At 39.9% G+C, this 15,566-nt stretch overlaps 2 protein-coding genes across 2 annotated transcripts; both read right to left on the reverse strand.

Annotated features, from left to right (window-relative positions):
* Nucleotides 1-9,763: 9,763 nt before the first annotated feature.
* Nucleotides 9,764-10,774, reverse strand: LOC141843461 (putative CCR4-associated factor 1 homolog 11). The gene has a single exon (XM_074731518.1). The coding sequence runs from the start codon at nucleotides 10,772-10,774 to the stop codon at nucleotides 9,764-9,766; it is 1,011 nt and encodes a 336-aa protein (XP_074587619.1).
* A 1,672-nt stretch (nucleotides 10,775-12,446) lies between these two features.
* Nucleotides 12,447-13,451, reverse strand: LOC141843462 (putative CCR4-associated factor 1 homolog 7). The gene has a single exon (XM_074731519.1). The coding sequence runs from the start codon at nucleotides 13,449-13,451 to the stop codon at nucleotides 12,447-12,449; it is 1,005 nt and encodes a 334-aa protein (XP_074587620.1).
* Nucleotides 13,452-15,566: the final 2,115 nt, after the last annotated feature.

Here is a 15,566-nt window from a genome sequence, read left to right on the forward strand (position 1 = left end):
CGCCTTACGACAGGTCAGGAGCTCCGAGCCCTGAGCTCGCGATTTCTCCTTACGACAAGCAAGCATAACTCTCATTGACTCCCCCCGCTCAATCAGAGCAGTCAGCACTCTCCCTGGCTCACTCTGCTCAAGCAGAACCCTCACTGACTCCCTCTGATCAGACAGCTCAGTCAGAACTCTCACTGGCTCTCTCTGACTCACGCAGCTCACTCTTTCAGAGCACTCTGCAGGCCTCTCGGCTTCACCTATTTCACAGCTCCCTTGATATCTAAGCATTCAGCAGCCTCTCAGTTTTACACGCACTTTGACAACTCAGAATCAGTTAGTCTGTTCAGCAGTTCTCAGTTTTCGTGCCCTTTACAGCTCAAAGTCTCAAGCAGTTAGTTGCTTCAGTTTTGGCTTCTCGGCCCCCCTTCTTAGTGCAGTAGATCAGCTGGAGTCTTGGCTAACTCCACATCGACCCGCGGCACCCGATCTGCCGACTTCAAAACCAAAAGTTTACCGACTTGGCACTAACCGACTGCATAGCTTACAAGGAAGTTCATCATTACCTTGGGTCAGTTATTCAGCCACATTCATTTACATCAAATCAATCACTTCATTTACATCATTATCTTGGGATTGCCATTCCCTTTCAACCCACCAGTAATGGCTTAAAGGCAAATATGAGCCCCACTACACTAAATCTCCTCCACGCTACCAAATTCTACGAGGCCCAGCGAGTTGCAGCTCCACCACGTGAAAGTAGGTGCAGCCGGCAGTCCAGTCGCTGTCCTGGTAACAACCGAACCGAAAAATCGGACCTGGGAAACATCGACCTCACAGTCGTATCCAACCATACTCTCTGTCAAAGCGAAGAAGAGGGAAGCAGTGGGCCCCACGGCGCCCGACACTTCACGTGCGTGCTTCGCCCAGTGCCAGTCCTCCGTCTGCCACCAGCTCTGCCTCGGAGCACGTGTACTCAACCTGTGCGTCTAGAAAGATCGCTGGCCCCTTAGTCTCCTACCCCGTCGACCGCGAGCGATTCTTCACCGAAACAAGGCACGAGCTCGTCGTTCTCGAGCTCCGAACGGAGTTCGGCCACGAGGACCCTCCTGACCTCGACAAGTTCCTCGTCGAGCGCTGTGGCGACTTCCTCATCCTCCACGACGAGGCAGTCTTCGCTAAGACCGTCGTCGAGGTGATTCCACGGCGCATAGTGCGTGTGGAAGCCGCGGAAGGCACCGTCGCCACCGGCCGGAGACGTTCTGTGGGGAAGCTTTGCCCGACCTTGGAGCTTCGCCCGGGAAGCTTCGTCGTGGACCAGAAACGCCCGCGACAGCAAGCGCCTGCTCGAGCCGAATCGCGACGGCGGGTCGTCGTTGCCTACACGGGTTGGAGCCCACAAACTCGCCACCTTCCGAATCTTTGAACACGTGAAATCCCGCATGAACCGCCACTCATCACCGCCGAGCCCTCGTCTCGGCTCATCTCCGAGCCCTTGCCGAAAGTCCCGCACCGGAGAACCTCTCTATGGCCTTGCCTTGGTTCAAGCAGGACTCTGCGCCCCCGCTTTTCGCGTCGCCACAGGCGACTCGCCCACGGCCGTCTCCGTCGACACGGCACGGGAAGCTTCGTCGTGGCCCGGAATCGGCCGCGACAACCTCCTCCTTTTCCGCTGCCTCTGTCTTCGCCCGCGACTACGCTTCGTCCGAGCCTTCACCTCGCCCGCAAGCCTCGCAGAGCCGTGCGGGCCGGTTCGGCAAAAGGGCGCGGCGCTGACCCTCTCCGTCGTTTGTGTTGATTCAACAAGCTGCGACGGCTACCGCGCCGAGACCTCGTCTCGCCTCAACCACAACCCTCAAGCGCCGTTCACCCGAACCATCGTTCGCCGATACATTCACCGCGGTCCTGAAGCACGGCTCTTGCCCAAGCCGTTGCTCGTGGTCCTCACCGCCAAACCTCGACTCGTCTCCGAGTTCTCGCGCGAGCCCTAGCCCTCATCTTCACCGTAGCCGAGAGCTTCGCTTCACGGCCGCGGACTACTCTTCGCCTGCTAATACCCGCGCCGATAGCCACTCTCACGATGTGGTCACGGACCTTCCCCGCGGCACAGTGCTGATCTCCTCCAGTCGTATGTCACTGATCGCCCACGCGGTATACTGCCGATCTCCCACCCTACAAGCCCTGCATAGCTTGGGAGACGTCGTCGCCGCACTTACCGAGCCCTGCCTGACTTGGGTCGGCAAAAGGGCAGCTAGGTGGGAAGCTGGCCCCCCTAGTAAAAGTACAGTGGGCAGAAATGATCGGAACAAAATTAGGATGGCGTGGGGAATAGGAAAGGTGGGCTCCACCTCAAGGTAGTCTCAAAGAGGGAAAGGTTTACAGTTATATGGATTCCTATGATCAATCACGGTCAAAAGGAGAAAGCTTATGGTTTACCCGCATCATCGACGCCCGACAATTCCTCTTTTAGCTAACACCTTGCGTTCAGACCCGATTCGTCCTTGAACCCTCGTCTTCCAAGGAAAATAATATACGGTCTACCATTACATTCGATCAAGTACCATAAAGAGTCAGCCAAGCTAGGTGGGACTCGACCACTTTGACTCGGACCAGACCGGTAGTCCGGCTCTACCGCTCGTCCAAGTCACTCTGAGCCACTCAATCAACTCAGTCCCTTCGTCCCGAGATTACGTCCTTTCTCCATGTGAAAAGGACCATCAAGCCTTGATATGATTTGTCAGCGAAAGTCTCCCAAGGTCATCCCTTGTCAGCCTTCCCACAAGGAACAAATTTGGCGTACAGTTGGCGGGGCCCTCATGCCAGGTTCTGATTCGGACCTGGACTTGAACGATCGCGGAGAAATACTCGCCTCCCTCCCCGCCTGCTCATCGCCATACCGCGCAACTGACGTGGCGAAAGGTACAAGGTCACGTGTCCTTCGTTGATCGCTACTTCTCCACTCATCATGATTACCCAGCTATTCAAGTCACTAAACCGGACTTTGATACGGATCAGACTCGAGCAATGACTCGGTCTAGTCAGTCCGACTTATGCTCCCTTCGACTAGACTAGCGGGGAGGCTTATGTTCCGGGAATAACTCATGGGGGCCCCTGGTTTGACTCGAGTCCGATCCTGGTCCCTCCCACAAGTCCGGTCAGCCACAACCACAGTCTCGATTGACCCGGTTCTCTCCCCCTACTTCAAAAGAACCGAATCACCCCTTCGTCTCCTTCATGACCGAATAGCCCATTCGGCCACTCGGCCATTCGACCATTCGACCACTCGGCCATTCGGCCATTCGGCCACTCGGCCATTCGGTCATTCGGCCACTTGGCCATTCGGCCATTCGGCCACTTGGCCATTCGGTCATTCGGCCTTGTTCCATTTGATCATTCGGCCACTCGGCCATTCGGCCATTCGGCCATTAGGCCATTCGGCCTTGTTCCATTCGACCACTCGGCCATTCGGCCTTGTTCCATTCGGCCATTCGGCCATTCGGCTCCATTCGGCTCGGCAGCACAGCCTGCCCATTCGGCTCCATTCGGCTCAGCAGCTCAGCCCTGCCACAGCTCTACTAAGCCCACTCAGCAGCTCAGCCTTGCCACAACCCACTCGGCAACTCAGCTCTGCTCCTCAATCACAAGTCAGTGTCGCTACATCCCTCTGCACTCATACCTCCGACTGTCAAAGGAGAATAATCAGATTTGACAAGTCTTAATTTGGATGTGACTTGTTAGAAGCGACCCTCTCTCTCTCTATTAAATGACTTTGTCAAACATTAAATGAGGACACGATTTGTCAATATCAAGGTCTTTTCGAGGACTGTGTCTTGTCAGAAAAGTTCTTATCAAGATCTTCTCAAGATCATATCTTGTCATATCAAGATCTTATCAAAGGCCATGTCTTGTCAGTTTAGATCTCATCAAGATCTTCTAAAGGTTATAAAGGAGGCCACAGCAGAGATTCAGGGGGTCTCCAATCTCTCTCTCTTCTCTCTCTCTCACTCTTCTTATCATTTTTGGACTGAGCATTTCATTACAGTATTTTGCTTTTACTGTACTTCTTCTTCCTCCTGACTGGGCTGACTTGAGCGTCGGAGTGGCCGTCCGGGGACTCCCCGGCGCTAGGATGACCTCTGTTCTCCTGTGATGTTTCAGGGCCTTCCGGTGGTTGATCCTCTCTCCTTCTTCGGTGGGGTGGTCCTCTCCGGCAGTTGCACCCCCCCTCTTTTCCCCTGGAAGCTGACTGGTCCGATGACACGTCCGGAAGCCGATCTCAACATGAACATGCACAGTAGAGATAGATGAGAAATTTTTAAGGAAAATCAAATAAAAAGGCAGAGGAGCTTCAAGTTTTCTGAACACTGTCCAAAATCTTTAAGATGAGATCAAAATTTTCCATGGTGATGAGTGAACTGCTGAACACTGATCATACTGTTAGCATTAAACACCATTTCCAATTTTCAAATTTCTCTTAAAAATAAATTCTGTCCTAGCCAATCACATTGGTTAAGCTGATTTAAGTCGACCAATCGCTTGCAATGCTACTGATTTTATTTATAATTAATGATAGCTAATTAATTTGACACATCGAATTTACCGGACTTCAAAGGGCAGCAGCTTTGGATCGACGTGGGTCAAAATTTGGAAGTGTGGATTATTACGACTAGTTTGTTACGTGAAAGATTAAGAGTGGAGAAAATTGCCCAGTATTGTTTATTTTTATTTTTATAAAAAATAGTTAAAAATCCTCGAGTAATCATATTTATTTATTTTAAAAACATTTGAATTGTCTTTTCTTTTATAAAAAATATAATGGTTACTCCTGGAACAAACTCAACTAGGAAGCAACTTAGATTTTGCAAAGAGCAGCCTACCAACCAGTCCAAGTAGGACCGAGACTAACTAAATCAACTCAATCGATGAAACCAAAAAAATGGGATCAATCTAACTTGACACAACTTTTCTATATGATTTAAAATTTATGAATCTATCGTGCAACATGCCCAAATTTTTTATTTATTATAACATAATTAATAAATCATATTGTCAATTTGTTTGGAGGCTTAATTCAATCAGGCAACAGTCGGTCGAGTTCATCGTAGTTTGATTTGACCTAAGTTAGATCTGATGCAATGCCTTATCATCATAGCTCGACATTCTGAAAAATTAATAATGAAATTAAACTAAAGCAAACTATATATGTAGTATTAATTTAAAAAGAAAACGTTTAAGGATAATTTAGTAACTTTATTTATTTTTAATTACCAATAATAAAAAAAATAAAAATATTTTATATTATAATTAATAAAAAATCATTTGAAAGCGATAGGCGTGTCACGCGTTGTGATACGAATATGCAGTATAGGTTCAATCCAACTTACATGGGACCAACCTATGCAAATTGCAAAATTCCTTTAACATAAATATAAATTAATTTGTTTTGTATTTGGCTTTTCCAACTCTTTAGTCTTTAGGCAGAAAATTGAAACTCAATTCCTCTGGGAAGCTACACAATATTCAACATTTAGGACTTAATTTATTTCGTTGTCTTTTCCAACTGATTAGACTGAAAATTGAAACTCAACTCTAGAAAGCTACCCAATATTCGATATGTATGACATTATATTTTTTGGCTTTTCCAACTCTTTAGATTTAAAAATTGAAACTTAACTCTTTCGACATTTATGATTTTGTTTTTCGATATTTACTTAAATATGAAAATGCACATAATGTTTGACGATTTATTTCCTGTTTTGTATGTCCTTGAGAGAGTGTTAATGAAGATTTGACTGTGAGAAGGCCGAAAAGAAAATAAACTTGTTAATTTAATTGATTCTGTTCAAAGATAATCGATAGATTTTATAACGATTAAGTTTTTGAACGGGATTGATAATGTATCAGTATTTTGGATTAATACATGGTTTTGAGTGTGCTTGAAGCTGATCTAAGATATTGAACAGATTTCTTAAGAATTGAGTTTATGAACAGGATTGCTACTATATCAGTATTTTACGTATTATATTAATGTAGTTTTGAGTGTGAAAAAGCTAGCTGAATAAAAAACAAACTTGTTAATTCAATTGAAGCTGATCTAAGATAACGAAAAAACTTTATAAAGATTGAGTTTCTGAACAGGATTAATAATGTTTCAGTATTTCAGGTATTGGATTGTTTCAGTAGTATGTCAATTGATTCTATACAATTTCATGTTTGAATTCAAAAGTAACTAATAAAAGAACATAATAATTCAAATCACAGAATCAAACACTACAAAAATAATCATAAATAGCGATAGATTTAACGATTGAATTTATATCACTCATTAATTTTACGATTGATATTGTAATTCGGTTGCGCTAAATAGTGACCGAATATATTTCAATTGCTATTTTAGCGATCAATATAGATATAGTCGTAAATTAGTGACTGAATATAAATTTGATCGCTAATTTAGCGATCGATATAAATTCAATCACTAGTTTAGCGACTGAATTACAATATCAGTTGCAAAATTAACGACTGAATTTATATTCGGTCGCTAAATTTGGATTCAAGTAGGATGGATCAGGGTTAGAGTCTATTAAGTTTGATCACTAGAATTAGCGCAAATACCATTAGCGATTGAATCACGGTTTAGCGATCGAATAACGATTCGATCACTAATAGTAGCGATTGAACCAGGTTGGGTTGCTACTATTAGTGATTGAACCGTGACTCGATCGCTACTATTGGCGACCAAAAGATGGTTCGATCACTAATTGTGATTCTGTCGCTATTTAGCGATCGAATATGGTTCGGTCGCTAAATTGCGACCGAAGCGTGATCAGTCGTTAAAATTTCTCTAAAATTGCACCGCTCGATTTCTTCTCCCAAACCCTAAAAAATTTCCTCCAATCTCCGATCTCTCTTTGATCTGCTCTCCGATGTGATATTTTCGATGGGATTTCTCTTCGTCGTTGCGGGGTGGCGATAAGCTTCTTACTTCACTTTTGTTTTTTTTACCGGTGGCGCGCGGCGGGGGCGCCGTGATTGGGGTGGTGGCACAGCCGATCCCTCTCCTGACCAAGGGGTGATGGTGCGATCAATCCCGCGACGGTGGTGCAGTCAGTTGGCCGCGGGGCTAGTGGTGTGGTCAATCGACCGCAGCTGGGCTAGTGGCGCGGCCGGTCCCCTTGGCGACTACAGGGTTGCCTGGGGGCTTGGGCTCAGCACCAATCTGGTCACGGCGGAGTGCGGGGTTGTAGGTGTCGAGAGCACAGTGGGGTCGAGGCCGACCGTGGGACCGCCAAGGCTACTGGAGCCGACCTCGGGGCTGCCGAGACTGCTGGGGCTGGCCACAGGGTGGTGGCCACGTGGCTCATTGCGATATCGAGTCAGGGATACCACATGGCTGGTTATAAGCTAGGTCTCGGCATAAATGCATCCTGCTGAACATGGATACAACCGTGTTCGGACGCACGTGCAGTCTTGGCCGGGAGATGGGGTGCACAAACAAGCATATATTGAAATAATTTGATTGTTATATTTAAGATATTATGTAATGTGACTGATATTAATTTTGTAATGTTATTTTATTATCTTCAGGTATTCTAATTGCATATTCTGAGCACTACCTCTTGTCCGTTTGCGATCTACTCTGTTGGTGGTATTTTTAATTTTGAATTTAAAATATCTTATTTAGTTTAAGTTTAAATGGTAGTATGATTTAATTAAGTGTATGTTATGTATATACTTTAGCTTTACACATTTATTAATATTGTAATTTTTTTCTCGTTAGGTTAAAATGTATATGAATAAAGCTTAGATATATAATAGATTAGAAAATAGATTTATTACTAAAAAATACTTCGATGGAGTTGAATAGTTTGTAGAATTTGTTAAGCGTCATCTAGAATGTATGAATGGTGATTAATTACGGTGTCCATGTAATCATTGCAAATGTAGAAATATAATTTTTTGTAATGAGGATACTGTGAAAGTGTATCTAGGTAAAAATGGATTTGTTCCAAATTATTACAACTGGTATTATCATGAAAAATATTATGTGTTTGAGCCAATTGGGCATATAGTGCTTCGTCATATGATTATATTGTTCAACAGAAATCATCATTTGCTCAATATGAATCATCATTTGCTCAACATGAATCATCATTTAATGATAATATAATGCAGTTAATGGTTTATGATACGATGAATGCATTTGATCACGTTGATGAAATACCAACATCTGAAATTCAAAAATTTTATGACATGTTAAATGTTAGTGAAAGAGAAGTATAGGAAGGCAGAACATTTGAAATCTTTCTGGTCATTCCCAACTATCAACTTCTGCTTAGACTACTGAACATCAAGTCAGAACATTATTTCTTTAAATGATGTTACGATGTTATTTGTTAATTGATGTCAGAGATGCTCCCTGCTGATAATATAATAATTGATAGTTTCTATATTAATATTACAACTTTGGCATCAGCTAACTAACCATTGTAGGGACTATCAACTAGAGCTGTCAAACGGACCAATCCATAACAGGGTAGATCAATCGGTCAGAAATCCATTATATGATGGGACGGGGAGAGCCGATCCACTAACTTAGCGGATTGAAAAATTTCCAACCTAACTCAACTTAAGGTGGATTGTGGGTTAGGCAGGCCAATCTACGGGTCTGTTAAAAAATAAAAATTTTAATAATTTTAAATTTGAATTATAGTTTAAACGGGTCAAATTAAAATTTTTAAGTTTGGATTGTGATTTGGACGGGTCAAGCCTACTAATTCATTGAATTTTATTCTTTAATTATTTATTTTAAAAAAATAAATAAATTTTCTCAATCCACAGATCAAACCACGCGGATCACAAGCGGACCCATTCGGATCATGAGCCGACCCATACGGATCGTGGGCTTAGACGGATCGATCTATCTAAATTTATTTTAAAATAAATTGATAAAATTTTAATCCAATTTATTTAAATTATTTAATAGAACAGATTAATTTGACAGAATTAATCTAAATTGATGGCTCTACCATTAATTACATGCTAGGTCTTATCTTCCTAGCTTGCTAGCTCCATGCTGCATGTGTTGGCTTTGGAAGAATAACCTGTGGTAGGTCAAATTCTATCAGGGGATAACTAGTAGCTAGCACTTTCTTAATCGCACAGGAAAAATAAATAAATAAATTGAATAAAAAATGAATGAAGTGGATAAATTCTGTCCTAGTTAGAGCTGTCAAACAGATATACATAGTAAAATGGATCAATTCATTAAATATTATATAGTAGGGGAGATAGTCCGACTCATTAATTTAGTATGACTACCAACCAGTCCAACTAGGGCCGATTTAATTGAGCCAGACTAACTAAATCAACTCAATCGATGAAACCAAAAAAATTGGATCAATTTAACTTGACATAACTTTTCTAATTCAAAAATTATGAATCTATCGTGCAACATGCCCAAATTTTTTATTTATTATAACATAATTAATAAATTATATTGTCAATTTGTTTGGAGGCTTCAATCAGCCAACAGTCAGTCGAGTTCATCGTAGTTTGGTTTGGCCTAAGTTAGATCGAATGCAATATAAGTTGATCGACAAGTAATTATAAGAATTTAATTTTATATAACAAATGCTGATTACATACTTTTCAACAGAGTTCTAAAAGCAAACCAAACAACAGAATTCTAACAACAGCCCAATGGCAAAAACAATGCCAATTAGTTTTAATCAGTGTTTCTCAATGGTAATAGTAAACTTCAAACTAAGATTACTAATTAAAAGCTGATCGACGGCACAGAAACAGCAACATGAAAAGGGTAACCAATTGAAGCCGGAAACCATCTGGCGTAAGGTGTCGCCGGCAGCTGAACAGTAACAACACCACCATCGCCGTAGCCGAAGGGCTGAGACGGGAAAGGACAAGGTGAGCGCATTATCGGCAGTACTGGCACCGTAATACTACTCCTGGGTGAAGCCAGTGGGAGCCGGAGAGGATCGAAAGAATTAGATGGAGACTTAATCTCCTGGCAAGCACTCTCCAAGCCGTAAAGAATCATAGAGACTTGATCGTCGTCGATCTCCCACCTCCTATGCAGCTCATGAAAAATTAGTCCAGTTACCAAACTATCGAATCCTGCTTGGTGAGCGACGCCGTCTGCCTCCACGTTCAATATATTTGCAAGCTTCATCAGCCCGAGCTCGCCGCCGAGGAGTCCATGGCAGAACCGCGCCATGTACTTGAGATCAAAGAATCTTCCGCCGAAAATGCTCCGTGCCTTCATTACAAACTCTCCCAGCGTGTCCGGCAGCGGCTTTCCGCCGGTTAAAATCTTCAATAGGTACGCGACATCATATAAGCCATGGAATGTGACATACTCACCGCCCTGGCCGAATAATTTCTCCCGGAGCAGAGTGGCGCAACGCTCTAAAGAAACGCCCTCCCGTCGGTTTCTTTGGAGATCGATGCCGCTTTTACGAAGGGGTGTCCGCAAAGAAGGATCATCCTCTGGGTCATAGTCGGAGAAGTTAATTTGCCATGATACGTGGGGCATAGGTTGGTTGCCGTGGTCATCAAAAAGAGCAAAGCCAAGCTGGATGACATAGAGATTATCAACGTTGTACTTGACGTCGCGGTATCTTTCCTGTTCGGTGAAGTAGCGAGGGGTGCAGTGGATGAAACCAGAAAACTCAATATCGAGGGCGACGATTGGGAATGAGGGGCGAATGACGGCGATCAACTCCAGTTGCTCCTCGAGGTTATGCTCCCATACGTCTATGCTTCCCATTGCAGCAGCAGTCTCTGTTTATTTGGGAGGAAGGCGACAGCCGTCTCTGTTAATTTGGAAAGAGGCGAAGGCGACGAATGAAAATGAATGGGGGATTAGTACTTTATTTATAAGCGCAGACTTTTTCCTAACAACAAATCCGATTTCTACGTTATTCCGTTTTTGTCAAACTGATTTAGCTTAGATTAAGATTTGATTTTAGATTTGATTGATTATTTATATGATTAATATTTGATTGATTAATTATAGGATTAATATTTGATTGATTAACAATATTAAGATTTGATTGATTATAATTCAAAATTTCCCCACTTTTAGATTTTAATCATTTTTGGAGAGAATAACTATATATATAAATATTCAATTTCAGAATTAGGGTTGCTTCTGTAATTTCAAACTGATAGAGGACGTCAAATTAAATTGATTAGATATATATATGTAAAGGATTAATTTATAACCAACATAATTTCTTTGATTATTGTTTGGAGCTATTCAAAATTATTAAAATGGAAGTAGGATTTTTAAGGTCATATATAGTATATCATTTACTGCAGCAGGTGTGCTACATTACTGCCACACGTGCTACAGTACTACAACAGCTGTGCTACAGTATTGCTCGCCGCCGTCTTGTGTGTGGTTGTCTTGAACGGCACTTTGTTATACAATACTTGCATAAATTGAGTTTGTACATCTTGACGCCTTTCAATAAATTTCTTTTATGAAGTTTCAATATCACACACTCACCCATATGACCTAACTACTTATGCTACAAGACTGTCTTATTTGATTCAAATACTACAAAGCAATTCTATCTACAACTGTGTTTCCTAGCAATTTATAAATATTCTCTGCTAGTATCTGTCCTTTCATTACTATCAAAACATCTTTACTGACTTTTATTACTCCGCTTATAGATTTGTAACAACAACCGCTAAAATTCAATATGCCTAATGAAATCATATTCTTTCAGATTTGGTACATGTTTGACATCATACAATGCTTTGTTACGTGAAAGATTAAGAGTGGAGAAAATTGCCCAGTATTTTTTATTTTTATTTTTATTTTATAAAAAATAGTTAAAAATCCAAGAGTAATCATATTTATTTATTTTAAAAACATTTGAATTGTCTTTTCTTTTATAAAAAATATAATGGTTACTCCTAGAACAAACTCAACTAGGAAGCAACTTAGATTTTGCAAAGAGCAGCCTACCAACCAGTCCAACTAGGGCCGATTTAATTGAGCCAGACTAACTAAATCAACTCAATCGATGAAACCAAAAAAATTGGATCAATCTAACTTCACACAACTTTTCTAATTTAAAAATTATGAATCTATCGTGCAACATGCCCAAATTTTTTATTTATTATAACATAATTAATAAATTATATTGTCAATTTGTTTGGAGGCTTCAATCAGCCAACAGTCAGTCGAGTTCATCGTAGTTTGGTTTGGCCTAAGTTAGATCGGATGCAATATGAGTTGATCGACAAGTAATTATAAGAATTCAATTTTATATAACAAATGCTGATTACATACTTTTCCATAGAGTTCTAAAAGCAAACCAACAAAACAACAGAATTCTAACAACAACCCAATGGCAAAAACAATGCCAATAGTTTTAATCAGTGTTTTTCAATGGTAATAGTAAACTGCAAACTAACATTACTAATTAAAAGATGATCGACGGCACAGCAACAACATGAAAAGGATAACCGATTGGAGCCGGAAACCATCTGGCGTAAGGTGTCGCCGGCAGCTGAACAGTAACACCACCACCATCGCCGTAGCCGAAGGGCTGAGACGGGAAAGGACAAGGTGAGCGCATTATCGGCAGTGGCACCATAATACTACTCCTCGGTGAAGCCAGTGGGAGCCGGAGAGGATCGAAAGAATTAGATGGAGACTTAATCTCCTGGCAAGCACTCTCCAAGCCGTAAAGAATCATAGAGACTTGATCGTCGTCGATCTCCCACCTCCTATGCAGCTCATGGAAAATTAGTCCAGTTACCAAACTATCGAATCCTGCTTGGTGAGCGACGCCGTCTGCCTCCACGTTCAATAGATTTGCAAGCTTCATCAGCCCGAGCTCGCCGCCGTGGAGTCCATGGCAGAACCGCGCCATGTACTTGAGATCAAAGAGTCTTCCGCCGAAAATGCTCTGTGCCTCCGTTATAAACTCTCCCAGCGTATCCGGCAGCGGCTTTCCGCCGGTTAAAATCTTCAACAGGTACGCGACATCATACAGGCCATGGAATGTGACATACTCACCGCCCTGGCCGAATAATTTCTCCCGGAGCAGAGTGGCGCAGCGCTCTAAAGAAACGCCCTCCCGTCGGTTTCTTTGGAGATCGATGCCGCTTTTACGAAGGGGTGTCCGCAAAGAAGGATCATCCTCTGGGTCATAGTCGGAGAAGTTAATTTGCCATGATACATGGGGCATAGGCTGGTTGCCGTGGTCATCAAAAAGAGCAAAGCCAAGCTGGATGACATAGAGATTATCAACGTTGTACTTGACGTCACGGTATCTTTCCTGTTCGGTGAAGTAGCGAGGGGTGCAGTGGATGAAACCAGAAAACTCAATATCGAGGGCGACGATTGGGAAGGAGGGGCGAATGGCTGCGATCAACTCCAGTTGCTCCTCGAGGTTATGCTCCCATACGTCTATGCTTCCCATTGCAACAGCCGCCGTCTCTGTTAATTTGGAAAGAGGCGAAGGCGAAGGCGAAGAAGCGAAGAAGAATGAAGAATGAAGAATGAAGAATGAATTGGGGGTTAGGACTTTATTTATAAGCGCAGACTTTTTCCTAACAACAAATCCGATTTGTTCGTTATTCCTTTTCTGTTAAATTATACAAATCCGATTTGTTCGTTATTCCTTTTCTGTTAAATTAAGATTTTACTGATTTACCATTAAGATTTGATTTTAGATTTGATTGATTAGTTATATTATTAATATTTGATTGATTAGTTATATGATTAATATTTGATTGATTAACAAGATTAAGATTTGATTGATTATAATTCAAAATTTCTCTCCACTTTTAGATTTTCATCATTTTTGGAAAGAATAACTATATATATAAATATTCGGTTTCAGAATTAGGGTTGCCTCTGTAATTTCAAACTGATAGACTACGTCAAATTAAATTGATTTATAAACAACATAATTTCTTCAATTATTGTTTGGAGCTATTCAAAATTGTTAAAATGGAAGTGGAATTTTTAAGGTCATATATAGTATATCAAAAGTAAACTATTAAGTTGTAGCCCGGCCGACTTTAAGTTATAGGACCTCAAAAAAATAATTTTTCTATATATTATATATACATTATATTTATTAAATAAAATATAATTATTAATTTATTTTAAAAATATAAAAAGTTGATTTTTATTAAATCCTAAACTATTTTTAATTGGTCATTTATTACTATAATTATCTTTGATTATTTTTGTATTTGAAAAAGAATACTAATTGATTTTTATATTTTATTTCTATAATTAATTAAATTATAACGGTACAAAAAGAGAAAAAAACACTCTTGTTATTTATGCTTTTTATGTGTTTTTTCTCTTGCTCATTTTTTTTTCTTCTCCTCCCATTCACTCATTCATCTTTGATACTCAACCTATATATTTTGAATTTTAACCTAGCTAGAGGACTCCAAAATAAAAAGTAAACTCATTGGTTTTTATATATTTTAATAAATTTACATTCATTTTCCTTATATATATATTATATTATTTTTTATATATTCATGATTTAATTATTTACAAATTATTCTTATTATATATATATACACACACACATACACACCTCACATTTCTAATTTGTGTTTTTATTTTTTTATTTATCTTAAATTTAAATTGATTAGATTATTAATTTAATCCTTATATGATTTTTGTAAATTTAGACCACTTATTCTTCTTATACATGCTCATTTTAATTAATCTAAATAAAAATTAATATTTATTTATTTGTTTATCGTATTTGTGCATATAATAATATCAATCTAAACTTTAAAGTATCATCAATCAAATTGAAAGTATAAGACAACATCCAGATTTTATTATTTCTTTAATTTTAAATATCTTTATTTTAATTTCGTAACCGTTACAATACAAATTCGACCTGTTTATCTAATATTTATATTATAATAGTTATGAAATTATAATATATATAATAACTACAATTTCATAACTACTATAATACGCCCTTAAATTTAGATGAAAATAATAATTAAAATAAAAATCGTAACTATTACAATATATATTAGACATGCTTACTTAATATTTACGTTGTAGTAATTATGAAATTGTAACTGATACACATGATATAATAGTTACGATTCAGAATTTAGATGAGAAATATAAATATGAAGAATATACTAAAGCACAATTAAATAATTGTACATGCTAATGGAGTGAAATATCATTTTTGATAAAAAAAAAATTAAAATTAAACATCCTTTAATAATTTTTTAAAAAAATGAGAGGCCATTTTGATTTTTTTTTCTTAAAATCTAGGAATTCTCTCGGAATCTACAGAAAAATCAGTTGATTTATTTAGCCTTTACCGGGTTAGTGGCACATCTGATCCGGTTACAATCGTACTGGACCAAAGCTTTCAATTTTTCCAGGTCCGAGTTTTATAACCAGTGTATGTGATGCAAGCTTAATGAATCAGTGTAATTATTGAATCAGAAACAGCGAATCAAGCCGAGAATTAAAAACCAAATTTCAATGGGATTACAATATTTAAAAACATTTGATACAATTTAGACAGATTCAA

This window comes from Curcuma longa, chromosome 12 (genome assembly GCF_044706935.1).
Source record: "Curcuma longa cultivar G26 ecotype Majalengka, Jawa Barat chromosome 12, ITB_CL_G26_1.1, whole genome shotgun sequence".
Taxonomy (NCBI): domain Eukaryota; kingdom Viridiplantae; phylum Streptophyta; class Magnoliopsida; order Zingiberales; family Zingiberaceae; genus Curcuma; species Curcuma longa.

Coding starts and splice junctions, on each gene's coding strand:
- LOC141843461 (XM_074731518.1), bottom strand. CDS start 10,774: ATGGGAAGCATAGACGTATGGGAGCATAACCTCGAGGAGCAACTGGAG.
- LOC141843462 (XM_074731519.1), bottom strand. CDS start 13,451: ATGGGAAGCATAGACGTATGGGAGCATAACCTCGAGGAGCAACTGGAG.